Source organism: Amphibalanus amphitrite, unplaced genomic scaffold (genome assembly GCF_019059575.1).
Source record: "Amphibalanus amphitrite isolate SeventyFive unplaced genomic scaffold, NRLGWU_Aamphi_draft 001468F_arrow, whole genome shotgun sequence".
In the NCBI taxonomy this organism is placed as follows: domain Eukaryota; kingdom Metazoa; phylum Arthropoda; class Thecostraca; order Balanomorpha; family Balanidae; genus Amphibalanus; species Amphibalanus amphitrite.
In genome coordinates, this window is record NW_024882961.1 from 77,501 (window position 1) to 104,443 (window position 26,943).

The 26,943-nt window shown below is 52.4% G+C and overlaps 1 protein-coding gene across 22 annotated transcripts in view; it reads right to left on the reverse strand.

The window, feature by feature from the left end:
- Positions 1-26,943, reverse strand: part of LOC122373253 (dystonin-like) — an 85,802-nt gene that overhangs the window by 381 nt on the left and 58,478 nt on the right. Inside the window, exons 31-61 of one of the 22 annotated variants that reach the window (XM_043351131.1) lie at positions 24,306-24,964; positions 22,096-24,111; positions 21,491-21,856; positions 20,497-21,276; positions 20,113-20,346; positions 19,713-19,937; positions 19,291-19,575; positions 18,673-19,003; positions 18,048-18,499; positions 17,277-17,431; positions 16,967-16,978; positions 15,960-16,203; positions 14,254-15,714; positions 13,289-13,932; positions 12,681-12,719; positions 12,022-12,063; positions 10,985-11,053; positions 10,011-10,112; positions 9,096-9,273; positions 8,711-8,828; positions 8,163-8,392; positions 7,766-7,883; positions 6,814-6,912; positions 5,930-6,072; positions 4,703-4,960; positions 4,014-4,093; positions 3,435-3,497; positions 2,964-3,065; positions 1,602-1,733; positions 1,066-1,107; positions 1-338 (exon numbers count right to left, since the gene is read on the reverse strand). The exon at positions 1-338 is cut by the window's left edge and continues 381 nt beyond it. In XM_043351131.1, the coding sequence (XP_043207066.1) occupies positions 251-338; positions 1,066-1,107; positions 1,602-1,733; positions 2,964-3,065; positions 3,435-3,497; positions 4,014-4,093; positions 4,703-4,960; positions 5,930-6,072; positions 6,814-6,912; positions 7,766-7,883; positions 8,163-8,392; positions 8,711-8,828; positions 9,096-9,273; positions 10,011-10,112; positions 10,985-11,053; positions 12,022-12,063; positions 12,681-12,719; positions 13,289-13,932; positions 14,254-15,714; positions 15,960-16,203; positions 16,967-16,978; positions 17,277-17,431; positions 18,048-18,499; positions 18,673-19,003; positions 19,291-19,575; positions 19,713-19,937; positions 20,113-20,346; positions 20,497-21,276; positions 21,491-21,856; positions 22,096-24,111; positions 24,306-24,964 (9,767 nt within the window). In that variant the 3' untranslated portion in view covers positions 1-250. Of the gene's footprint in view, positions 339-1,065; positions 1,108-1,601; positions 1,734-2,963; positions 3,066-3,434; positions 3,498-4,013; positions 4,094-4,702; positions 4,961-5,741; positions 5,852-5,929; positions 6,073-6,813; positions 6,913-7,765; positions 7,884-8,162; positions 8,393-8,710; positions 8,829-9,095; positions 9,274-10,010; positions 10,113-10,984; positions 11,054-12,021; positions 12,064-12,680; positions 12,720-13,288; positions 13,933-14,253; positions 15,715-15,959; positions 16,204-16,966; positions 16,979-17,276; positions 17,432-18,047; positions 18,500-18,672; positions 19,004-19,290; positions 19,576-19,712; positions 19,938-20,112; positions 20,347-20,496; positions 21,277-21,490; positions 21,857-22,095; positions 24,112-24,305; positions 24,965-26,943 lie in introns of all 22 variants that reach the window. The other 21 variants (XM_043351128.1, XM_043351127.1, XM_043351132.1 and 18 more) reach the window with 21 other exon arrangements.

Sequence of the window (26,943 nt, forward strand, 5' to 3'; positions counted from 1 at the left end):
GGCTAGTGTCTGGTAGTGCCCTGCACGTCTTGCGTTGCGCCCGCTGCCCTCAGTAAGTAAAAATAACGGCACGGGCGCGCCGTGTCGCGCGCCCACTCGACAGAAAGACAGTTAGAGGTGCGCTGGGCCGTGTTAGTCCGAGCCATTATGCCGCCGCGCTGCCGGAGTCGTCCGGACGCGCCGTGTGTATGTGTGTGTGTTGCTGTGTGGTCCCTTCTCGAAGTGCGCGCTCGGCGCGTGTCACGGTAGGTCAGTGCCACAGCGGTTTTCTGGCCTGTCCCCGCGCCGTGTCGCTGGCCGCTGACGACCTCCGCTGGATCTTGGAGGCCGATCGTTCCCTGCCGGGCGGAGAGAAAGGTCACAGAGCGGTTAGTGACGTCACCACGAACCGGTTGTGAGGTGATCAAAGTTGGGTGTTTCCCGCCCCTGCTCCTAGATGTCACTAGTGATATCACCTTAGGTGGTATGCTGCGCCGCAGTGCTTTTATTTTCTGCCATTCATTAATAGATGACGCTAGCAGTTATGCCTGTCGTGGTATGCTGCACCTTACAGCACGAGGTTCCAATTTATAAACGCGGGCAAAAGAGGAGCAAGGATTCGAGAAATTGGGGGAACCTGATACGAGGGACATCATCGCACGCTGCACATAACTCAGTAACTTTGCTAACCGCATTCGAACGAATAAAAGGCGCTTAGCACCGGATTTAGGGACACTGGTCACTATCGGGCATCGCTTGTCTTTCGTCACAATCAAAGGCACATCATAAGTGACAATTGCCAAAAGATGTCTTCCTCATCTGTTTATATTACGCATGCGAGGTAATTAACAACAAAAAGTTAAAAGAAATATGCTACACAGTTCCTAAGCAATTAATAATGTGCGCGTAAAAACACATCAATTGGATCGGTCGTATCTGCAAAAAGAAGAAAAAACATGCAGGGAAGGAGACCATGAATTAGCGTGCATTACTGATCACAAGATAATGCAGAAAATTACGTTCCTAGCGTGAAATGTTACGTGCTGAAAGGCGTCGTCGACGCCTGTCGACGCTGTGAATAATTACCTCTTCATTGACACAGGAATCTGAGAACCACTAGTGCCAGGCCTGGAAAAGAGGTACAGATTGATAGTGCGACTCATGCCACTTTGGTACAGTTGGCTGTTAGCCAGAGACAGAGACAGGAGTTGCATGTTAGGGTGCAATGAAACATGTTATTCAGAACAGTGAGGGATTACATATTACATAGTACAAGTTAGAATTGACTGGCATCTGCTGCTTGTACCTAAATGTCGATCCCTTCCGCTGGTCAGAAACAGTTAAACTGTCCATTAAATAATGAAAACCCGTCACAATATTATCGGTTAGTTTTGGCATGTTTTGGATAATGCAATAGAACAAGCCAATGCATGGGGAGTAAATCTGGATGATTTTGTCACTCAAGATTCATGAAAGCAATTTAATTGGATCTCGATGCGTCCTAAAATTACAACTCATGACAGACAAGGTTAGTGCTGGTGCAACTCGTCCTTTAATAATATCGCCGTCGCCCTGGACACATCCAATGTATCCAGGCCACTTAGGCGGCCCCTCGGACGTACTTGACCAACCGTAGCACGGGCTGGGCCACGCCCCTGCCGTTGGGCGTTCCGAACGCACCCGCGCCCGCCGAGGGCGAGCTGAGGTTGGTCTGTGAGGCCGCCTTGGTCCGACTGAGTCGACCACCCACCGCGCTGTCAAACGGTCCATTAGTGGCTCATTAGTGGGGTCAAACGCAGGCCAGAGTCGCCGGTCAGACAGGCAGGGTTAAAGGAAGACTGCCACCTTCAAAAAGTTTTCTCAGATCGGCCTATGATTTATTCCCTGGATAAAACAAAATTTTAGAATTCACCTGACAAAGTATCATCACGTGAATCGCGAAAAAATTATCGATTATCATACAATTATCAATCGGTTAATGTCTAGCGACAATGTTTACACATCACTAGGCTTCAAGGTCATAAGATTATTACATTTTATTTGAAAAAGTAAGGTATTTTATGATTTACTAATATATGATTTCATAAGAAATTGGCCATGTTTAATTTATTTTGCATTTAACTTCGTAAAACATTTAAAAATCATGGCTCATTTGGAATGGGTCTGGCCCATGTTAAACCCCATTTCCCACACTTTTTTGGAAAAAATGAACTACTGAACATATAAGTTTAACTTTTATTTTGACACTCCAAAATTCTTCTCTGATCTCGAAACAATCAAAGTTTTGACATATATTTGCCAAAAGATAAGAAAATTCATGTTTCAAAGTTATCGATAAACAGTAGAGATGTCGGTTTTCTTGGACTAAAAAAATGGCATCAAACTGAACTTTGGTCTCCGATTTCTCGCAAACGGGTTCGAATTTCGGAAAACCGACTTCAGTCTGGGACATAGGTGGCTCAGCTCTAGTGAAAACCGTTTTGTGAAAAAAAGGTGGCAGTCTACCTTTAAAGAAACGCATGGTCTCAGACGGGGTACGAACGACAGAACGGTTATTGAAATCAGAAAATGCAATTATTAGGCAGTCAGTGAGATTATTTTGTCAAAGATTGTTGAAAGACGAACAGTTCCTAGCGTTAGTTTAAGGTTTTAGAAACGTAATGCATTGCAAAATCGTATTATCGGTGAACATTCAAAGGCCAGAGTCAAGCTCGCAAACCAGCATGAAATTATTTTTTACATTAGCCGGCAGAAAGTGGGCATGTGCCGTTGGATGAACAAGAAAGGCTGGATTGAAAACATTTTCGCATTTTATCATCAGTAAAATCCTTTCCATCTCCAATGCCTTCTCGTGAACCTAACTCTGGCCTCGTTACGGGTTCATGCGGAGCGTCTGCGCTGATAGTCGCTAGGGGCGCTGCTATCGTTGCCCGGGCGGTATCCACTATCCATTAGCGGTTACCGGTCGTTTCTCGTTAGTATACCTGACAGGGTTACGGTTAGTCGGCGTGGCACTCAGCGAGGCCGGGATGCTCTGTGTCGAGGACGTTCTGTAGACAGGCCGGCGTCCCTGCGGCGTGGAGCTCCTGCGGCGGGGTCAGCCCGGTCACCAGAGGTCAGCAGAGGTCAGCGGAGGTCACTCAGCGCACACAGCAGCCGGCACAGGCGGTCAGCGCAGGGCAAAACATGCGTATTGGCCATTCCAGCGATGGTTAGATTAGTCTGTTATTGGCTATACGGGTTACTCAAATTTGTCGGCCGTTCTTTAAGTAGCAGCAGCAATGACTAGGGTCGTTTGAAATCCCATTCGTCGTTCAACTGACATAAAATATCCGTCTTTTGGGGAGGAACCATAGTTCAAGCATCCTTTGAAAGGTAACGCGCGGTAAATGTATGTACCTACTAAGTAACGCTGTTCGATCAGCAACTACACGTAAAAACCAGCGAGTAGGTACCTTGAGCTGGAGCCACCTGGTGTCAGGGACGCAGCGGAGGCGGGTCGCCGCGGTACCTTGCTCCTAGAATGTTAGTGCGAGTTAGTGGCTACGCGGTACGGGTAGGGAATAACGGGGCAGTGCCGGTACTTCACAGTTTAAACGGAAACAAATGCCTTATCTCTTACGGTCTGGACCAATCTAAAAATATGGTTAGTTGGTTATTATTTCTCTATTTTGTCGATATACCCAAAGTCTTGTAAATGTGCTGAATATGAGCTATCGGTTCATTTATTATTCCATTATTCGGGGGAGATAACGTTATCAGCCCCTATGTCTACCCATTGTGAGAAGGTAGCGCCAGCAGCTGAAGACATCTGAGCTCTCTGAAGACATTGTTAGTGAACATCGACTACCGCCACCATCACGCTCATTCAAACCCGGACTCCTGCCCACACTGCGGACTGCAGGGATGGTTCGCTGGTCCACCAGCTGACCATTTGAGCATCTGGCGTCTGTCGACTGTTTGTCAGCCATTTGTCGGTCGTTAGGTATCTGTCAGCCGTCAGTCGCCGCTCCCCGAGCGGAAATCGTTCTTACCTGCTGGGAGTGCCCTCAGCGCCGTTGGAGGTACCGTTGTGAGCCGCCGTTGATCCTCGGCCGGTGGTAGTCCCCGAGGTCTGACGGGGTAACAAGAACACAGTCAGACACCCTGGCTTTGCAACTGCGAAACTGCATATCGTTAACTCATGTTGCGCTACAAGTTTTGAACGGCAGCCTGCTGGTTTTCGCTTAGGAAACAGTAATGACAACGTAACGTTCCGTTATCCATATTCCTACGCATACAACTGTTCAACTACAAAAAGCTGTCTTTGCATTAGCTAATAAACACGAACCAGTCAGTCATTTATGAACCAATTGCTGCTATGTGTTTGACCATATGCCTGATCACAGATCGCTATGAGCATCCAGAGTGCGTCCGCTCCTCTATCTGAAATAGCCCCGATGGCCCCCTCTACCCCCTCTACACCCACCTTTATCCCGAGCGGGCCCGCTCCTCTATCAGACACTGCCCCGATTACCGACCTCTCTCCCCCCAGCACCCACCTTCCTCTGCCGTCTCGAGTGGGCCCGCTCTGACATTACCACGACGGCCGCCCCCTCCACCCACCTTCCTCTGCCGTCCCGAGTGGGCCCGCTCTGACATTACCACGACGGCCGCCCCCTCCACCCACCTTCCTCTGCCGGCCCGCTCTGGCATTACCACGACGGCCGCCCTCTTCACCCACCTTCCTCTGCCGTCCCGAGTGGGCCGGTGTTCCGGAGCCGGGCCGGTAGCTGGGCCGACCGCCGTCCACAGAGTCCAGGCTAGCCTCCGAGCCAGCCCGGCTCGCCGGCCGACTGCCGCCCTGCGAGCTGCGCAGAGGTGTGCTGCCCTTACGGAGTCGGAAACCCTCCTGGGAGCCGAACTGCTCACCGGAGGCCATCGGCGGGCCGGAGAGGGAGGCGCGCGACAGCGGGATACTGCGGCCCGTCTTCTCACGGACCTGACGGGAGAGCGGGGGAAGGGGTTAGACAAGTGTGGGAGGAGGGGTGCTCACGGCGGGGTCACAGGTCATCAGACCAAGAGGACTGTGAGCTGCGGCAATTGTTTGTAACGTTGGCAGTAGTCATGTAACCATCGATTATCTCGTGATACAAAACTGAGCTTCAGACTAATCGTCTTGCGAGTTAGTGTTGCCGATTCGTAGGACGGTTTGACGTTTAAATACCATACCTGATGAGACTGAGGGAGGTCGGTGTCAATGACTACATATGACTTACTATTTTGACTACGTTCTTTTTGCAGTAAAATGGTCATTACTTCAAGGTTAGATTAGTAATACACGCACACTCAAACATTAAAATTCAATTATTTTGGGTAAGTTTGGGCCTTTGATTTTATCATCAGTAAATACACTCCACACATTACATTTTTGCTCAACTATCCTTGACAGCAAGCATTCTTGTATGGCGAGCCATACGTAGGTTGACTTTTCATCGTAATAGATGTTGCGTTGTTGTCAGTTGCACAGCTCGACAAAACGTTAACATATCGCTATATCGGGGATGTCTGGTCAGTCATGCTGAAAAATCTACCCCATGCGGGCAAACACACTACTATGTAGGGTTGGAGGGTTGAGTCTTCACTCAACCCTCCCACGAGCATCAGGCATGACAACCAATCACAGCAACAACCAATCACAGCACGCGGTACGGCTGGCTCCGCCAATCACAGCACGCGATATGATCAGCCAAGCTGTCTCCGCCAATGAGATCACGCGTTACCCTGAGGAACGCCGCCGGCCGCTCCACTTTGATCGGATAGGTGCACGGCAGGCTCTCCTTGTGACGAATACTCTCAAAGATCGGCATCAGTTGTGACATGAAGTAGGCGGCTGTAACAGACGCCACATACGACACTGAGTGGTACCGCACGGGTACCCGGTACCTCCGGGGCGGGCGGGGGTACGTACCTTGGTGATGGGACCGGCCGTCGGTACTGACACTGAGCGAGGAGACGGACTGCCCGCCTTGGACTTGAACGGCGCCAGCGACTGCGAGACGCCCGGCGCCAGGATGAACTGTTCTCGCAGCTCGACGTTGGTGCGTCCCTTGGCTGTCGTACGGCGCCGGGTCAGAGCGGGCCACAGCACACGGCACGGGCACGTGCACGGAACGGGAAACACACGGCACGACATGCCAGAACACAAACAAAAGGAAACAAAACAATGGGTTAATGTGTTATGAAAACGAAACGCATTGATTTTAAACGAAAGGGAAAAGTTCACACGAATCCAAAACTAGAACTGATAAAAACACATAGGTGTTAATACTTAATATGCTATCTATAAGTAAACAACAAACACGGCGGTGTTCATACCATTTGTTTGGTAAAATATCACATGCATTACCGACACCCAGCTCACTCGGACTTGACCATTCTACTTTGAAAACCTCGGATATGCCTGTAGCGTTCCGTGATGATACAAGGCAAAACATGCACCTTTACCTAAGATGCGTTGCAATCCAACGTCAAAAGCATTGCAGTGTTAAAACGACCAATCAATAAGCTACCATATCCCTGCTGTCTGACGGACCAGCACCTTCAAAATACGAAAGAATCGACATGGGACACGAAGTAACACTGTGACATAACCTGTGAAGCAAGCCTGTGAAACCAATCGCAAGGCTAATCACCACCAAAACATCTCCCCATATCTCTGCATGCACACCTGTCTCAAAGCATCCCCATTCCCAGCATGCAACCACAACCCAACCATTGGACATGCCCAATATCTTCCCCGCGTGCGGCGTGGGACGGACGAGAGGACGGAGGACGGCGCGGCACCGGGCTTACGGTCATCATTCTGAGGGCAGTCGGCGTCGTGTTGCTGCTCCTCGTGCGACTGTCGGAGCTGCGTCTGCAGCTTACGGAGGTCGCGCAGAGAGCGGCTCGCTGCAGCGCCGCCGGCCAGGGGGGAGTGGGGCGAATAGAGAGGTGGAGGGGAGGGAGAGGGATGGGAACGGTGGGAGAGAGAGAAAGAGAGAGAGAGAGAGAGAGAGAGAGAGGGGAGGAGGAAAGAGAAAGAGGAGAAGAAAAAATGAGCGAATTATGATCATGGATGGAAACGGGATGGGTAGCAGGGACAATGGAGAACACGAGTTAGAAAGCCGTTAGTTCATGTTCTTTGGGTTGGTTAGCAGCTTCTACAGGTATACTATATACTACAGTTATCTAATGAGCTTAAGTAAGCGGCTACACACATCAGTCGGACCGGTTAGTAAAGCGGCACACTACGCACTGAAGCGAACTATGGTACGTCAGTTATTCACTACGCTCCTTAATACTGTAGGCCGTTGCATATGCTTGCATTATGCATATGTAATATGTAATGAAGTATCGAGGCTATCTCATAATGCATATGATTATGCACATGCAATGTATACTTCAAACAATATCCACATATGCACGCTGCAAGCGTCAATATATGTATGATACATAGTGCCTAATGACGAACATGACGTGCTCACAAACTACATTTAAACAGCTGTGGGAAAACATAATACCCTTGCTAATTACAGCCCTGTGTCACACTGCAAACCATGCATGACCAATGCAATCAGCACAAATTATGCACAGCACTCTTCCTCATCCAGTACCAACATGAAACGACGTTTGTCGAATACCCCAGCACACCCATCACTGCAAACACAAGTGCGTCGTGACCATAATACAGTGACCTACGTCCCCTCTGCGCCTGAGTGAGTGACTGTGAGATGAACGGTGAGACGTTGTGCGTTTTTCTCACCTCTGCAGGGGTCGTTTTTGACGAGGAACTCGTCCAGTGCCTCCCAGCCGCCGCCGACACGAACCATGACGGTGGAACGGAGAATGCGGACCAGACGCAGCTTCTGGCTGTCACCGAACTGAGAAGGATGATGGGCGGAGATCAGACAGGTTGCATACTCCTAGATGCTGTCAGACAGGTCACGTCGGTAAGCTCAGGTCACAGAGGTCGCCTCGCAGTTCAACATCCGGGGCTCAACTCAAGGAGAGACAGCAAGTTTAGTCACGTAGAGAGACATAGTATCGGAACAGCAACTATGCGGGAATGAAACATTGTAATGCACAAACATGAAAAACGTTATCTCATTAACCGTTCTTATTTACGCTACATTCATCGCAGCGTCTTGTTCTTTACTTACCCGGTATTTGCCCTCGCCGACTTGGAAGACCTTGAACTTTTGCCGACAATTGCACGCGCTGCAGGCCTTCTTCACTTCGTCGTCGATCTTTTCGGCTTCGGTGAGTGGCCGGTTTTTCTCCCAGTCGGGCCGCAGGGCCGCCATGAACTCGTTGTAGTCGATTAGACCGTCCGAATTGCGGTCGACCTTATCGGCTACGAGCTGCATCTCCATCATCGAGGTCGGGAAATCTACATCGACGGGAGATACGCGTCAGTTTTACGCGACATGCGACGTATTTATTATCTTATGGAGCAAAACTTCATCTGACGTGACTAAACTACCTTTCAAACTAGTTCCCATTTTTATTCATATCGTCATAAGCACAAGAACGCATTTCTAAGTTCTAATAATGATGTGCTGCATTGCCCGCCGGTTTCCTCTTTCCCTCCCTAGATGGCGCCACCGATAACGCCTTGAGTGGTATACTGTACCGCTGGGCCCAGTCTGCCGGGGGCGGCGGCGCTGCGCCGTGCGAGTCCTGTGTCCGGCGCCCCACGTGTACTCACGTGTTCGCATGATTCCCTCGCTGAATTCCTCCTTTGTGACGAATCCATCGTTGTCGACGTCCATCCGTCGGAATAGGTCCGTGATGCGCATCTTTTTCGAGTTGGCGTACTTCATAAACTGGAACACGCCGCAACAAACGTGTTAATCTCACACAGTCCCCGCGGGATAAAACAGGTCCTCTATTCAGCAAACCTTCGTTTAGATCGGATATAGCCCACTGCAACGTAAACTGCACAAACAGCCAACCATTAAACCTGTATCAAAGCCCAATTTCCACTATGCGATTTTATCAAACCCGATGAATCCAGCCAATCATCCCGGTTCCCAGTTCTCTCACAAAAAAAAACCACTTCACTATCATGCATATTTTTCTCTTCTACATACCCTCTTGCGCCATTCGTCGAAGTCGAAGTTGCGCAGGCTGTCCAGCTCTTTGGCGTAGTTGTGCTTGTCCTGGAGCCGCTTCTGGCGCTCCCAGGCCAGCATCCAGGTGTTTCTCCAGGTGTCCCACAGCTGGCGCTGCTGGGGGTTCTTGGGCGCCGGCTCGCTGATGCTCTGACGACTGAAGAGGGAGGGAGGAACGGATAGCTTAGGCTGCAGCAGAATGATCAACACACAATTCGGTTTTATTGGGCACAATATAGTTTACGTAATAGGAAAATAAATTAGTGGTTGCAAAGTAGGCCCAAATAAAAGATCAAAATGATGGGAAAGACGGGCATTGGAAGCCACTAAAATCAAGTAAGGTTGCTGCTAAACTTTTATTGAGGATGTGAGCGCTGCGAAGATTAGACAACAACAAAAAACAAAATACTTGGATGAAATAGTGGCTGCTGCTTCTGAAAAGATACCAAAGATATAAGCACGTACCTTGGCCGCCGTCTACCGTTACTGAGACGGTGTAATGTGTAATTACGTACCGGGCCGCCGACTGCCGTTACTGAGACAGCACTACAGTTACGTGCCTGGGCCGCCGACTGCCGTTACTCGAGACGGTGTAATGTGTAGTTACTAGTTACGTACCTGGGCCGCCGACTGCCAGACGGGTACGGTGTAAAAGTACCTACCTGGGCCGCGGGTACGGTGTAAGGTTACTAGTTACGTACCTGGTCCGTCGGCTGCCGTTATTGAGCTGCTGTGATAGTTACGTACCTGGGCCGCCGACTGCCGTTACTGAGACAGTACTACAGTAACGTGCGTACCTGGGCCGCCGACTGCCGTTACTGAGACAGTACTACAGTACAGTTACGTACCTGGGCCGCCGACTGCCGTTACTGAGACAGTACTACAGTTACGTACCTGGGCCGCCGACTGCCGGGCGGGTACGGGCCGCCGGGGAACACGGGTCCGATGCGCGGCCAGCTCGACTCGGGGGTGGTCTCCCGACCGGGACTGCCGGCCCTGCGTGTCGGCCGGCCGGGCGGCAGTCAGCACACGGAGCACACGGAGAGCACACAGGGAGCACACAGGGAACACAGGGCACATGCTCGGACCGGGTACAGCGCCGGTCTTGGTTGCATACGACATAAAGGGTCGGATTCAGTAGCACACGGCACACAACTGGGGTCAGTATCCAGCCTACAGTGCATCACTAGCTACTTGAAAAAAAAAACATTTGAACACAATTACAACGTCTAAAGGCCAAAACATAAGCTGTTATCAGCAGCTCTGGTAAAAGTGCTTACATACGAGTACATAAAACGAGCATGTGATGACAATGCAAAGAAGCACTGAACTATCGTGCACATAAATATAGTAATACTGAATTGACATGCACGTAACGGCGAAGCACATGGTTTGGTAACATGCAGCGTGCAAAGCGATCTTGCAGAGATATGGGCAATGAACTGCGTGCCCAGAAGAATGTAGGAATCGTCGATCTAAACTAATACTCTAAACGGAGATATCCAATCTTGTTTACCGAACAAAAAAGGAGCAGCGCATCTGTCCGGTTCCGCATTCAGCACGTTGCTACCAGTTTTAGCGCATGCATTTCTCTCTTATTTATTTATGCATCTCCGAATAATTTGCATAGTATACGTGCAAAGCGAATCTATCTAAGGTCTTGAGTAGAGGAAGTTCAATAACGCGGTTGCTTGTGACAGGCATTCTTATCTATCACTGTCAGAAAGTGACAACTGTTGAAAAGCGATCTACTACACTATGTTATAACATCTCTACGAGAGATTCTAACTGGCGGATAGAAAATACTAGAGGGCGCCAAACAGGCCTGCAGGAAGCCATCTAGAGAAGGACAGACTACGAAGCAGTACCTGGCAGCGTTCAGCCACGGCCTGGCATAGCCGCGACTGGGCGATATTTCTCTGTCGGGACTGTACCGGCTGGCGGGCAGACGCGGACGGCGCAGAGGTCACCACGGGGTCACAGTGAGGTCAGGCGTCGCCATACCAATGTTTTTATACCCACTGCAATTCACCAGAACCCCAAGGACACCAAAACCATGGTCATGTATTGTACAAACTACAATGGTTCGTCGGTGCCCTTCTTACGTTATAGTGAGTTAATAACATAAATGTTCCATGAAAATTATGGGACCAATATGTCATGTTCACGATAATTAGGCATTGCTCTGTGAACAACCATAGTTTTAGTCACTAGGAGTGAGGTGTTACTTCCGAGTCACCATTAATGGATCTGAAATAGTTATGTAACTTCAAGACGCAGTTTGAAATTGCAAGTAAAGCTAAATTGAGTTACAGAGTTATATTGTTGGACTAAGTGGTTCCTCTAAGCTATCAACCATAGCCTATTTGTTAGGAGGATCAGGGATATGCCTAAGATTAAACGGGATAAAAGCATGAGTAGCTATGTGCCGTGATACTGTTAACGTGGGTTACGCACGTCATATTCAAGCGACTATTTTATCAATGGTTCATTTTATAAGCACTCAGCTAGCTAATTGTTGGGTGCGCCTCAACACTATTTACTTTGCGATCAGCAGAAGGGACGGTGAGTCACACGTGGATTATTTTACGGATGACTGTAGAAACGTATTGCTTTGACTCCTGGCGGCTAGAAAAGCATCCATTTATCGTGAAAGCCGCAAATCACGCATGGAGATCTAACTCGAGACAAATTCCTATAAACCCATTCAAAGCTTTCTTCTGCGCGAGAAAACTCCTTCGCTTCATTCAACCATAACAAGCGTTTTTCTTTCAGGCATGCAGCGAAGCATCATATCATGTCCCACCAGAGCATGCGGGGACGAGGACCGTGCACTACGAATGCCATGCGGACACTACTGGTGGAAATTCGGGACAATACGTCAACCTTTCTGGTAAGAACGTACCTTCTTCGCCCCGGAATTCCCTCGCGATCCGGAGTGATTTGGCTGAAAACGGGAGGGCAACTGTCAGTCACGAGCGATTGCATTTCCTAATGCTTGATTAAAACTTAAAGATGACTTCAAGGTAAATAAGTTAATGATGCTTGCGAGTCAGCTCTCTAAAATTGAAGTTATGGGCGCAAAATGATCTTTACAATCGGCGAGCTCTGATGTTCCAATACAAAAAATCGCTTTTAAACCGTGTTCTTCGGTTAATATAGAGTTAAAGATTGATTACTAATTCTACCGGTTACTGCACACATTAGGCCTAAAATACTATAACAATAGGTCTGGGGTAGCAGGACAAAGCACCAATGGCCTGTAGATGAGAACTGAGAGTGGTTATCGAGTAACGAACTATTCGACAAATTACCTGTTAAATACAGACACTGAAAAAAGGAGCTTCGCCTTGTGATTAGCGGATGACCTCTGATTAGGCACATTAGATCAGTGAGTCGAAGTTTCAATGTTACATGGTTAGCTGAAAATGAGACTACCTGGTCGAGAAATAGGTACGGTTCGCCCGTAACCAGTCATGTTACACCTAATCATCTACAACATTGTTAGGCATTTTATTGGGTCCGTTAGTCTACAGGAATGGTCAGTCAGATCGAATTTGGCACCTTGGGCGACGAAGGAACTCCATGTACGCTGGCGTCGGACTGAAACGGTCGCAGACAGGCAGCTAAATACACAGGCCGTACATACAGTGGGGGCGAACACGATAAAGTTCACAAATATCGGACGTAGCTGTGCAAACATGAAACGGACAAAAGCAGGCACATATACAGCGCTCCAAGCGGTGGACGTAAGCACAAAGCTTTAACATGACGAATGACAGGACACGCAGACGCCACTATTTGCACAGTTCAAGCCAGTGTTTATGCATAACTTTGTGCAAATGTATTGATCAAGAAAGGTAGACTTTTTTGGACATGCAAGACTCCTAAGTGTTCTTCAAAGGTGTTTCATCAGCAGCGATCCTCTAACTTATGGAGCCCCAAGCCGCTATATCGATGTTGTATGCGGTATCGATTATTTAGTGTGTACTCGTATTTACATATTTCGGTGCCATTATTGAGCGGGATCGATACACTCATAACGGATGAGGAATCCTTTACAATGCGTGATCGAGGTAAAATGCACAATTGGAGAAACTTTACAACACATCATACTGTGACCAGGCAAAACCTTCATCACCTTATATCTATCGACAGTAAGTCTGACTCACCTCTTGGCTCTGGATCCCTTCCTCATTGGCGGCTTGTGCTTGGGTTTGCAGATGCCATCCACATCCGCCTGTCGCGACTGCAGGTCCTCCATGAACGCCTGGTGCTCCTGGATCAGCTGCTCGACCACGGGCAGCTCGTCCGGGATGGGGATCGGCTCCAGCTCCACCATGCGCCGCTCGCGCTGCTGCACCCACTGCAGCAGCTCGTCCAGCAGCTGCTGAAGGTCCTTCAGACCGGCCAGGTGCTCGGCGAGCCGCTCCTGCCGCTGCAGCGCCCAGCTGCTCACTTCGTCCCAGCGCGACTCGATGATGGTCTGCCAGTGTTTGATGACCGGTACGGCGTCCGGGTGCGCCTTCTCGAGGATCTCGGCCGCCAGTCGCAGCGTGTTGTCCTTCTCACCCTCCTTGGCGGCCAGCTCTTGCTGGAACTTGGCGTGCTCGCGCACCTGCTGCTGAGCCTCCTCCTCGCCGACGGGCAGCGCGCCGACGAAGCGCAGCCGCATCTCGGCGTCGGACAGCCACTCGAGCAGCATGTGCACCGCCTTGTGCAGCTCCTCGGCGTCTCGGAGCGCGTCCTTGAGCCGGCGGCCGCGCTGGTCTGACGAGCGCACCACTTGCGTCCAGGCCGTGGTTAGCTCCGTCACCTGCCGGAGAAGAAACCCAGGTCAGTCATGGTCAGCATTGCAGTGGAGGGATGGAGGACAGCCCAGACAAACGGTGTCACAGCGGGAATCGATGCATCATTGAGGTATCTATTGCCTACAGTACCCTGTGACACCTGTTAGATATTGCATTTCTCACTTCTTGCAAGGAAAAATGTATAGAATTTTCAATGCTACAGAATGGGAAAAGTAACATGTCATAGTCATTTAAGGTACATATTATACGATTTTGTTACCTCACCCATTCAAAATCCCATGTCAATCCAACGTCTAAGCGGTATCGACCTGCATGCTGCAGCTGACCTGAGTTTTGATGACGGCGGCGTCCTTCTTATCGGCCTTGCTGATGAGTTCGTCGGCGGTCTTCTGGACCGACTCCACCTGCTTCTCCCGGTCCTTGAGCTGCGCCTCGAACGACTTGTGCTGCTCGCAGAGTGCCGTGACCGTGTCCAGGTCGCCGTGCACCGGCGCCGTGTCGTCCAGGCCGGCCTGCTGCTTCTTCAGCCAGTCCAGCAGCGCCTCCAGCGCCTCCTTGAACTGGCCGCTGAACAGGAGAGCCTCCTCCAGCTTCCGCTGGCGCGCCACCGACCGGTTGCAGCAATCGTTCCACTTGTCCTTAAGCTCGTTGAGCATGTCCCGGATGATGGGCTCCTCGGTCTTGGGCGCCTTGTCCTTGATGAGCGCGCGGCCCATCTTGATGACGTTGTCGTAGGCGGTCTGTTTGCCACCCAGCGCCCGCTGGAACTCGCGGTGCTTGTCCAGCAGGGCGCGGATCTTGGCCGGGTTGTTGCCCATGGACGCGTCGGCACTGTCCAGAGCCTTCAGCGCATCATCCATCCAGCCGCAGAGGTCAGCCCAAGCGTCGTGGAACTCCTTAGCCTCCTTGTAACCAACGTCCAGCGCACGGGTTCGGTCGGCAGACTTGGAAACCACGCGCTCCCAGCGATGCTGCACGGACACCAGCATGTTCTTGATGAGGATGACGTCCTGCTTCTGGGAGAAGTACTTGAGCTGGGTGCCCTTCTTGTCCAAGTTGAGCATGGTCTCGCGGTGCGAGCTGACCTCCTTTTGGAAGTCCTTGTGCTCGTCGATCTGGGTGATGATGTTGTCCATGACGCGAGAGACCGGCTGGAGGTTGCCGAGGACACCCTCGGCACCAGTCAGCCAGTCCACGAACTCCTGGAGCGCTTCCTGGAACTCTGTGGCCTCCTTCAGCGCGATCTCCAGCTTGATCTTCTTGTCGTTGGCGCGGTTGGTGACGTGCTCCCAGCGCTGCTTCAGCGTCTTGAGGTTGTGCTTCAGGTTGGTGCTGGCGCCCTCCTTGGACTTGCCGAGGAACGTGTCTCCGCGCTGCAGCACCGCTTCCACTTTAGATCGATTATGCTCTAGCTCTCCGTACAGCTCCATGAAGCGATCCAGCTGCTCCTTGGCCGTCTCCGGCAGACCTCCCACCGGCTTGCTGGTGGTCAGTGCGCCATCAAGATCATTCAGCCAGAACAGCAGGTCCTGGATCTCGTTCATGAAGTCCTGCGCGTCGCGAAGTGCGTTCTCGAGCTCGCGCTGTTTGCCGGTCGCCTTGTCCTGCAGCTCGCCCCAGCGGTCGTTGAGCTGGTTGAGCTTGCGGTGCGTAGCGCTGGCGTCAGCCGAGTCGCGGTCATCCTCGATCAGTTGCCTGCCGGCGTCGTTTAGGGTGTCGACAGACGTCTGGTGAGCCTGGATGTCGTTCATCGTCACCTTCAGCTTGGCAAGCTCGACCTCGATCACCTGTGAACGGACGAAAGAGGGCCGGTTCATCAATGTGACAAGACATTTGAGCTTGGGTAACCCATTTGAACAAGCTTTTTGAATAAGCTGTTGGTAGGCCTACAACTCAGTTATCTTGGACTTTTAAGTTCAAACTGAACAGAAGAAAATATTCGTCACTCACATACCATGAGCTTCTATACGACCAAACCAGAATGCCGCTCTCATGCATCCTACCTCTCATCATCTCTAACATGAACCCCTACCTGCGGATCGCCAAGCACCGGCCTCAGGCCGTCCAGCGTCTTGTCGGTGCGTCCGATCCAGACAAGGAGCTCGTCCAGCGCGTGCTGGAACTGGCCGAGACGCAGCAGAGCATGGTCCAGCTCGCGCTGACGCTCCACGATGCCTTTGAGAAGCTCGTCCCAGCGAGTGTTGATGTCGGCCAGGGGCTGTTTGAGCGCGGCCGCCTGATCCGGCGACGTGCGCTCCATCAACTCCTGGGCTTGTCTGTGGTGGTGTGACGGGGGCATGGTTAGGGACAAATGGGGGAGATGGAGTGATGAGACACATGGAGGGAGGGGGGGGGGGGGGAGCGAAGTGGATGACAATGTCCGAGGACTGATTATTACTGAGCAGCTCCAACGTCAGTTATTTTAAATAAATATTCACAGAAAATGCAAAGCAGATATCATTATGTCTACTACTGTCGTTATATTATAACCGTATCAACAAAGGCAATATCGACATTTTCCCCCGGCTTAAACTCAAATACCGTCGCTCAACAGTGGGAATAAAGGCTTCATGCTTCACACATAAGGATAAAGACAACACTCGATAATGCAATCAGCAATCATCGCATCATAAAATAATACTTATAGGTAAAATACAAACTAATACATGCACACACAGCGAGCGATACGACAAACACACAGTTTGAAAAGACAGCTCTTAGCATGCAGTCGAAATTGGCTCGTTATCGCATTCGTCTACGAAACAAGCAGTGTCAAGCGCAACCGAGCCACACAAATACATGTAGATGGGCAGTACAAAATTCATGCTTCATCTCAAGTGTTATCCTGGTCATTAAGTGCATTAGCTGTTTCGCGTATCGCATCGCACATATTCTAAATCATAATTTAATCATGTTACGCATTTAAGCCCGATAAAATGTGATGACACCCATTCAAATCAAAACGGGTGTTTATCGTGATTCAAGAGCACTCACAAAAAAAAAACACTAAGCTAAGCAAACCACACTAGCCACACTTGCCTTCTGATGCTTCTGCCGGAGTGACATGAAACAAATGTATTAGTTTACGCATGTCTTGAGCAACAAATTAAGACACCTTGCAATAGGTTAGTAATTTTGTATGGTTTGAACCACGAAATATTGTGCAGACGAGCTGAACAATTAGAGTCTTCGCTGTGATAACATAGCTTGAGAGTAACCACACCACAAGAGGTAACTGTCAAAATGTCGAACGTCTTAACAACACATAATACAATATTATTTTAACGTTTTCCTTCCATAACATAAATGAAGAGATCAGTTGAAGAAAAAAGCATCAATGCGTAATTACCTGTTGAGGGCTTCCACCTTGACCATTTGGGGATCGACCTTGCCCTTGAAGTCCATGAGCTGCTTGATCTGTTTCTTCACGGCGTCGATGTCGGAGCCGACCGGTCCGAGCTTTTCCAGTCTCTCCTCGGCGTCCTCCAGGAACTCGACCAGGTACTGCGGAAGACAGAACAATGTGAGATAACGAACCATTCAACATAAACCCAGTTTCTGAGAGAGTCAGAACAGTGTGAAGCAGCATATAATCGAGCACCGACACAACGCTCGCTATATGCTACGTTCACCGATGGCACGCGCACACATAGTGTCAGATGCAAAAGGCTGGTTTGAATAACGAACAGATGCGAATTCTGCTACCTATAACGCATAGCATACCGTTAAGGCCTGGCTACACTATGCGTTTTCTTCGTGCGTTTTTTGCGTGTTTGCGTGTTTTGCGTGATACCGTTCTAGAAAAAAGAACGATATTACGTTTTTGTGATGTTTTTCACCTTAAATTTTAGTTACATAAGAGTTATATTAGCTTTTGTATATAACCAAAGTAAAAATTATATTGTTTATAACTTTTTTCCTAGAACGATATTACGCAAAACACGCAAACCTGCAAAAACGCACGCAGAAAACGCATAGTGAAGCCAGGCCTTTAATAGAGACCATCTCACAATCGATGGAGAGTGCCGTGACAGGACCTGCAGAAAATCACTTCCTGACAGGACATCCGGGGATCAACTGCCGCAATTAATTACGATGCACGTCAGACGTCGTCCCCCACCTGCAACGTGTCGTGGAACTCCATGGCCTTCTCCATGGCGTCGATCAGGTTCTCCTCGCGGCGGGCGTACAGGGCCGTGATGTTATCCCAGGCAGAGTCCAGGTCAGCCAGGTTCTTCTTCACCTCAGGCTTCTCGGGCGCGCCGCACACCTTCATCAAGTCCTGTCCGCTGCGACGCACCTTCTCCACCTCGGGTTTGGTCTGCTCGATACCCTGACGGATCTCCTGGAGCTCCTTCTGCTGTTCCTTGATGGCTGATGGCTGGATAGCCGGCGGCTCCTGGTTGCCCAGGGCCTCCTGAAGATCCTTGAGTGCGCGCATCACACCCTGCAGCTCTGACCAGAAGCGCTCAGAGATAGCCAGAGCGTCTTCCAGCGAGCGGCCGCGGTCATCCGTGGCCTTCTGCAGGTGATCCCACAGCTTGGTGAGGTTACCGAGCTTCTTCTTGATGTCTGAAACGAGAAAAAGTGATGTCAGTCATTAGACTTTTCACAGAAACGGACTACACCCCCAAATCGTTACGCCTATTTTCACAGTCTTGCATCACGAACATGAACGCATCAGTAGCTCGAATCCGCCAAAGCGAAAACCACAGTTTTCAATGAATACAAAATCCTTCTCGCACCTTTGACAGCTGGGTCGCCGTCGCCGGCCTTGCTGATGACATCGTTGGCGGCGCGTTTGACCGCCTCAAAGGCCACTTCTCTCTTATCCAGATCGTCGATGATGGCGTTATTCTCGGCCATCTGGTCGTGGATGCGGTCCGGGTGGGCCGAGATGGGCTCAGCGCGGTCCACCTGATCAGCCGTGTCCTTCAGCGCCGACAGCATGCCGTCCAGCTTGTCGGCGAACTGGGAGCACTCCTGCAGCGCCTCCTCCAGCGCCTGCTGACGCTCGCGCAGGGAGGTGCGCAGCGCGTTGTAGCGCGTGTTGTCTGTGTCGATGATATCGTTGACCTGTGGACAGAGTGACGCATGATTAGGGCAACCATAGACCTCTGCATACCATGGGGGCATGGGGCAACTAATCCTTACAGTCATGATAACGTAATTTAAAGTTAATCATCATCAGCCGTGGCGATAAAAACGGCACACGCTTTTCATTGTGCTGACTTCCGCTGTACACGTAAGTATTTTGTTGGGGTTCATTTGTTGGAAAAGTCAAGGCGACGGGGTAGTGCACCAGCGGTAAGACGGCGCACCATGCACTCCCTACCATGGGCATACACCCAGCGCAGTCTCACCTTCTGCGCTTCTTCGTCGTTGCAGAGCTTGGCGAGGGCGCCGCCGGTCTTGTTGAGTTTGTCCACTAGCGGCCGGTGGTCCTGGATGCTCTGCAGTAGCTGTTTGTTGCGGTCCAGCTGTCTCTGCACCTGGTCCGGCCGCAGAGCCGGCATGTCCAGCCTCAGAGCCTCCGCTTCAGTCTCGTCAAGCCAGTCCGAGATGCCCAGGTGGGTCTCGAAGAAGTGTTCGGCCAGTGGAAGTGCCTGCTCCAGCGAGCTCAGGCGATCCGAGGACAGCTTGCTCACCTGAAACGCGCAGAGAGTAAGATATAATAAACGAGGTAGTAACATTGATTGTGCGCTGTTGCGAGAAGACGCTCTAAATGAAACGGACACACGAATTTCAAGTTCAGCTCAAATTTGAACGCAGAATCAAGACTCACCGAGTCAACCGTGTCCTTCAGGTCTTCCACCTTCTCGCGAATTTCAGTGACATCATCATACTGAGCGGCATCGCGCATCAGTTTCTTAGCAGTGCTGATGACGTCACGCACGCGGCCCTTCTGGCTGCTGACGTCATCATAGAGCGCCTTGTGCTCCTTCAGCTGGATGCGGATGACCTCCGGATCCGAGCTCGGCGGCTCGGCCTCCTTTATTTGGGTTTCGACCTAGCGACGGAAAGAAGTGCGTTGATGAAAAAGAACCACACAGTGTGCAAACTTCAAGCGCTTCAATGAAGCTTAAAAGGATGCATGTCTAATATCGGGAATCATGATGCATGTTGTACCTATTGTATGCAGTCAAATACAGAAGAAAACTAGCGAAAAGAGAATCGAATCTCACCTCTCTGAACCAGTCTAGGAGCTCGTCGATGTCGCCGACGATCTCGATGTTCTTCTGTTTGGTGAGGCGCAGCCGCTCAGCCTTACGCTGAACCTGTTCGACGATGGCCTCGAAGCGACGGTTGTCTCGCGTCACCAGCGACTCGATGGTCTGTGCGCCCTCTCCGGGCGAGATCTGACACAGCTGCGGGCCGGCCTGGTTCACCTGGTCCAGCACCGGCTTGTACTCCTGCACCTGAGGTCAGAACGGAAAGAGCGTCACCGGTTGGCTATGTGAAGCTCTCAGGGACATACCTAAACTAGCGTCAGCAAGAAAATTACGGCTATAGCGAGGTGAAATAAAAAATAGAGAGAAGTACAGTGAAGAGAAAACTGTTGTCTTTACCTGCTGTTCGAGGTGCTCGACGGTCTCGTCGGGGCTAGGCAGCGTGTCGACGGCGAGCAGCGTCTGCTCCGTATCCACCAGCCAGTCGTTGAGGCTCGTGTGCGCCTTGTGGAACGCGTGTACCAGCGGTAGTACCTCCTGGGCGTTCTTCAGCAGCGCTGCCGCCTTCGTCTCCAGGTCGGAGTAGCGGTGGCTGATCGAGTCCAGCTTGTCCTTCAGCTGGAGCGCCTCGTCGCTGGAGATGTGCCGCATCAGGTCGGCGCCGATATCCTGCAGCTCCTGCTCCGGCTCCCTGTGGTTGTCGACCTCCTCACTGAGGTCCGTCAGTTCCTCCATCTGCTCATGCAGCCGGTCAACGTGCACGGAGAGCACCTTGTACTTGTTGAGCCGCTGCTCCATCTCATCCATCCACACCAGGAAGTCTTCGTAGTTGAGTACCAGCGCGCGCAGCTGCTTGCCGGCGTCCTGCAGGCGGCGTCCGAGTGCCTCGCTGTCGTCCACCAGCTTGGTGTACTGCTCGGTGACCTCCTGCAGACGGTCGGCCAGCGCCGCAGCCTCGTCGTCTCCTACCAGCTCCATCAGCACGGTGGCGATGTTGGCCAGCTCGTCGAAGTCGCCGCCGCGCTTGACGATGTCGCGGTGAAGCGCATCGTGGTCCTTGATGCGACGCTGGATCTTGTCCTCGTCGGTCGGGATGGTCTCCATATCCTTGAGCTTCTTTTCCATTTTCTCCAGCCACTCGACCAGAGGACCGTTCTTATCCTGGTACTCCTTCGCCACCTGCAGAAAAAGAAAACATAGATTATAATCGTTCTTGCTAGTGAGCTGTATCATACGCAACAGATAAAAACAGTATGCAACTTTTGATGTAGCACCAACTTATTGTTATGGAGATGCCTTAGTGTCTTTGATTGCAAAATCATTACCCCTAAAGCTGGATCCTCATGATTACAACCACCGATTCTCGCACTTTGCGTTAGCCAAATCCACTGACCTTCATGGCGTCCTCGAGCTGCTGCATCCTCTCGGCGGCCTGACCGGTGAGAGCATCGAACCGCTCCGTCAGCTCACGGAGCTGTCCCTCGATCTCCGCCCGCTCGGCCGGCGCGCAGTTCTTGGCGATCTCGCGGCCCATGTCGAACAACGAGCTGACCGAGCCCTGACGGTCGAGCAGCAGCTTCTGCAAGAAGCGCTGCTCCTGCACCTGTGCCTTGACCACCTTGTAGTCGGCGCTGGGCGGCTTCTGGTGAGCCACGAGGTCCTCGGTGTCGGCCAGCCATTGGAGGAGGCCTTCCAAAGCCTCACGGAACTTGCCCGACTGGAGCAGACCCACGTCGAGCGCACGCTCCCGGTTGTGAATCTGAAAACATAAATAGTCGTCAAACTCTTAAGTAGATCGCAGAGAGCCCCGATTAATCAATTTGAGACATTACTGGACTAGGCCGATAACATAAAATTTCCCACTTTTATGTTTGGCACGCTTCACTATGCAGGGACCGTTTACAGGTTTTACTCTCCTGTCATGCTCGCCAAAATTAATTCACAAGGCAATGAAGCATACACATACAGCCTCAGAAGCCTATGTATAACGCTTCTTACCCTCTCCTTGAGCTCGTTCCAGAGGTCGTTCATCTTCTCGAGGTCTCCCTCCAGACTGCTGGTGTTGACGCCGGCCGCAGCCGACTGCACCAGGCTCTGGCCGCTGCGGTTGCAGCTGTCTACGTGAGCCGTCAGGGTCTCCACCCGCTCTGCCTTGAACTCTCTGAACTGCTGCTGCTGGCGGCGGATCGTCTCCACGTCAGTGGCCGGCGGAGGGAACGAAGCCTCTTCTCGCGAGGCGGAGCGGATGTCCTCCACCACCACCTCGTAGCTCGTGTAGAAGGTGGTCAGCTTGGTGAGGACCACCGTCACTTCGCGCTCACGCGCCTTTCCGCGATCGTCCATTCTTGTCAGCTGGCGACGCATGCCTCCCAGCTGGTCACGGAGAGTCTTGGCGTCAGACGCAAAGCCCTCCTTAACGAGTCCTTCGACGGTTCTGTCGGCGTCATCCAGGTGGCGACGCTCCTGAACGACCTTCTCCAGGAAGACAGAGATCTCGGTCACCTGCTTCTGCACGATGATGACCTCACGTGCCACGGGTGCCATGTTATCGAGCTCCTCCTCCAGGAGACCAAGCTCGTGTGAGAGGCCCTTGAGGCGCTCGTTGACCTCGTTGACAGCGTGAGAGGCGCTCTGTAGATCCGCGTGTCGGTCGTCGAGCTTGTCGCGGAGGTCGCGCAGCCGGCGGTCCACACGGTCCACGTCGTCCTGTACGTGATCAGCCGAGCTGCCCAGCTGGTGAGCGTCGGAGCGCAGCTGGTCAGCGGTGGAGCGCAGCCGATCCAGCTGCTGTCCCAGCTGGTCAGCCTCCTGAAGCAGGTCCTTCAGTCTGCCGAGCATGCGCGGGTCTCTGCCGCCACCCACGGCGTCGTGCGAGGTCAGGCGGTCCTCGCACCGCTGCAGACCGTGCTCCATGTCACGAAGTCGGTCCTGGAACTCGCCAACCTTGGACGAGACATCATCCAGAGCCTGCTGCCGACTGATCAGGGCCGCGTTGAGGGCCTCCCAGCGCTGTCCCAGCAGCTGCAGGTCATCTTGCACGCCCTCCTTGTCAATATCCGTGGCGGCCAGTAGAGCTGCGCCCGCCTGCTGGGTCTGCTCGTGCTCGCCAGAGTGCAGCGAGACATCGTTCTTGAACGCCTGCACCTCACGCTGCTGTTTCTGGATTTCGGCTTTCTGGAAGCTGACCGGATGCATGCGCTCCATACGGTCCTCAGCCTTGTCGAGCCACGGCGCGAACTTCTCTAGGTTGGTGTGGTAGCGACGGCACAGGTCTGTACAAGTCTGCAGCCGCGTGTGTCTGCCGACAGCCTCTTTCTTCACCGCATCCCAGTCCTTCTGCAGCTTGTCCAGGAACTTCTGCAGCGTCTTGCCCTCCTGCTTGTTGGCGGTCTTGGCGATCAGCTCCTGACCCTTGCGTTGTACCAGGAACACCTCGTGTTCTCGGTCTGTCACAGTCTTGTAGACAGGCTCGTACTCAGCCACCTGACGAGCGAGCTTGTCGGCATCGGCAGATACCTTGAGCGGTCGGCCCATGCGATCCACACAGTCCTTGATCCAGTCTTGGACATCGGCACAGCCGTCCTCAAACTCACGATCTTCCTTCAGCGAGTTCTCCAGCTCGGCGCGCAGGTTGTCCATCTTCTTCTGCAGCTGCGTCTGCTGTCGACCCAGCTGGTACAGCTTGTCCTTGACCTCGGTCTTGGCCGAAGGATCTGTGAGCACGGAGCAGAGCTGCTCGCCCAGAGTCTCCAGCTCGGCCAGCCGCGGTCGCAGCTCGTCCACCTGGTGCTGCAGCTGGTTCAGCTTCTTCAGCTTCTGCTGCGGCTCGCCGCGCTCGGTGACCAGGTCGTCGAAGGCGTCGCCAATCTTCTGCAGGTCTCGCTGCAGCCGACCTAGCGAGTCGTTGAACTGGTGGCTGGCGCCCGAGGCGGCGTCCAAGTTCATCTCGCGATCCTCCAGCTTGGAGATCAGCTCCTCCCACTTATCGTTGGTCTTGCGAAGTTTGTCACCCACCTGCCGAAAGACAGTATTTCAGTCAATCAGGATAGACCTATCTCACTCGGTTTAAATGTGAAATTTGCGTTAAAAAACGCATGTCTGTAAAAGTTTTATCTTATGTTTTGCCAAATGTTGTGAGTAAATTAATCCCGACCCACCCACACTGTATACATATATGCACTGTATGTATTCCCGACCCACACACTAACCTTGTTGGCGGTGGCACTGTCTGGCTCGGCCTCCTCAATGAGCGCCTGTCCCACAGTATTCAGCGTCTGCAGGGTCGGGTACTGAGCGGCAAACTCGTCCCTCAGAACCGCCACCTGCTGACTCTGCATCTGCACCAGACGCGGGTCGGAGCTCAGCGGTCCCAGCACCGTCAGCATCTTCTCCTTAGCCGCCAGCCAGCCGTTCAGCTGGTCGTGGGTGTCGAAGAACTGCTTGCTGTTCTTCAGGTGGTTCTGACGCGCCTTCAGCTTCGCCTGCAGCGCGCTCCAGCGGTCGACAACATCAGTGAGGTTGGCCTGCAGGAGGTCAGCGCCCGGAGCGCCCGGTCGCCGCCGCAGCAGCTCACCAGCCTGGGTCTTCAGACCGTCCAGCGCCGGCTGGCGCTCGTAGAGCTCGTCAGACAGAGCGCGGATGGCGGCCAGCTGCTTGTCCGCCTCATCCCTGCTCTGAGGGACGGCGTCTCGCGGCAGCTGCCGCTCGGCGCGGTCCAGCACCTGCTGCAGCTGTCGCAGCGTGTCCAGGTGGCGGCGCAGCTCGGCAGACACCGAGTCGATGTCCGCCTGCCGGTCGGCCAGCCGGGTGCCCGCCATGTCGTAGCGGTGGTTGATCTCGTTCAGCTGCGCCTGAATGGGCGACTGGTCTGTGGAGGCAGGCGAAATAGGTCAGAAATCGGCCGGATGGGAGCTAAAATGAGTGAGGTAGGTCGCTGTTGGGAGACGACCAATGCATAAAAAAAGTTTGAAAAGGAGTGTGTGCCCGTCGGAAACATCAAATGCCACATTTCATTCAAATCAGACGGCTTTTACAGATCAGTCAACACTATAACAGTCCCGACTTTTTGAGGTCATATGTCAATCATTTGATGTCATCATTAGGGTGTGTCACTAATCGCAATGCAAGGTGCTCCATCGATTTTATTGTGCTCCACTCATGTGGAAAGGGCGTGGCATTGTTAATTTCCCGCAAATTTTAACCCCCAGGCGGCGCCGAGCGAGAGAAGTTTGCCCTATCTCACAACATAGGCGACCCTAGCGCCCCTGGCGGCTGTTTGCTAAACTAACAGGCCGTTGACTGTATGGGCTTATCCCTGCTTTCTGTAAGCGCGTCTAGGGACAAATAATAGTATGGGCAGATTGCAGAGAGTGCAAGCTAATGACGAATACCTATAATGAATACAATATATTGTCACAGGGGCCCAGGAACATTCTTCAAGTTGGGGTGCAAGCCCAAAATACCTGACATGACGCATATGAAATAGTAGCGTAGTCAGGGGGTCCCAGGAGGCACGTGCCATCTAGTCCCCCCCCCCTATCGCATTCAGAGGACCCCTCGGGTCGGAGGGGCTCTGTGGCACCAGTTTACCGCTCAGGGTCTATGCTGGCCATATTTCGATTCAGAAAGAATAGGGCTCGTAACAGCACCTCGTGAGTCCAAAGAAGCCTCACTAAATTGTCCATGAGGGTTACACGCCGGCTTCTGAAGGCTACTGGCGGCCTCTGAGGGCCCTTTACCGGCCTCTTATGGCCGCTAGCGTGCCTCTGAGAGTCCTTGCCGGCCCAAGAGGGGCCATATCTAGGGCCTTACGCCAACCTGTAATCAGTAATGGCCTCACACCAATGTCTCAGACGGCCCCATTACGACGACTGTGAGACTGAGGGCCCTCACTGGTGCTTCTGAGAGCCCACCCGGCCATAAAGACCCCTGCGGTACCAACTGACCTCTGAGGGTCCACGCTGACTATATTTCAGCTGAGAAAGACCTCACAGGTCTCGTAAGAGCACCTCATGAGCCCCTAAGTAGCCATACTAAGATCTCCGTCAGGGTCTACGCCGGCTTCTGAGGATCCCATAACGGAGACCGTGAGGGCCCTCAGCAGGGCCTCTGAGGGTTCACAACCAGCACCTCTGAGAGACCCACACCAGTGGTTCTAAGGGCCCATAAGGACACCACTGAGGGTCCCCCAAGCCAGTGCCACACCATTTATGCAACCCTATATTGGTGGCTCTGAGGTACCCACACCTGCGCCTGTGAGGGTTCGGCAAAAGCATATCTGACGGCCACCTACCTGCAACTCTGAGGGCCCTACATCAGAGACTGAGGGCCGCACTAGCGTCTCAGAGTACCTTGTCGGTATCTAAGGACCCCACAGGGCTTCTGAAGATGCCGCCGGCCTCTGTGGGCCCCTTGCCGGTCTGAGGTCCCCCTCCCCGGTCGTTGAGGGCCCCCTGCCGACTTTTAAAGGGTTCGCACCAGCAGCTCTAAGGGCCACACACCCACATGTAACGGACCCACACCAGTGTCTCTGAGGGTCCACAACGGCGTCTGTATTCTGTGAGGACCCTCACCGGTGCTTATGAGGGATTCACACTAGCACCTCTGAGGGGCCACACGGGCGTATGTGAGGACCCCACACCAGTGCCTCTAAAGGCCCCTAATTGGAGGCTCTGAAGGTCCTGCATCGGTGATACTGAGGGTCCTACCAAAGGCACAACACAAACCATTAGTCTCCTTCTGAGTCCCACACGCCGCCCTCCCACCATAGGCGGCGGAACGGGGAGGGCACCGGGGCACCGTGCCCCCTCTGATTTGGGCATTTTAACATTAGCCCTATGGGCGTTG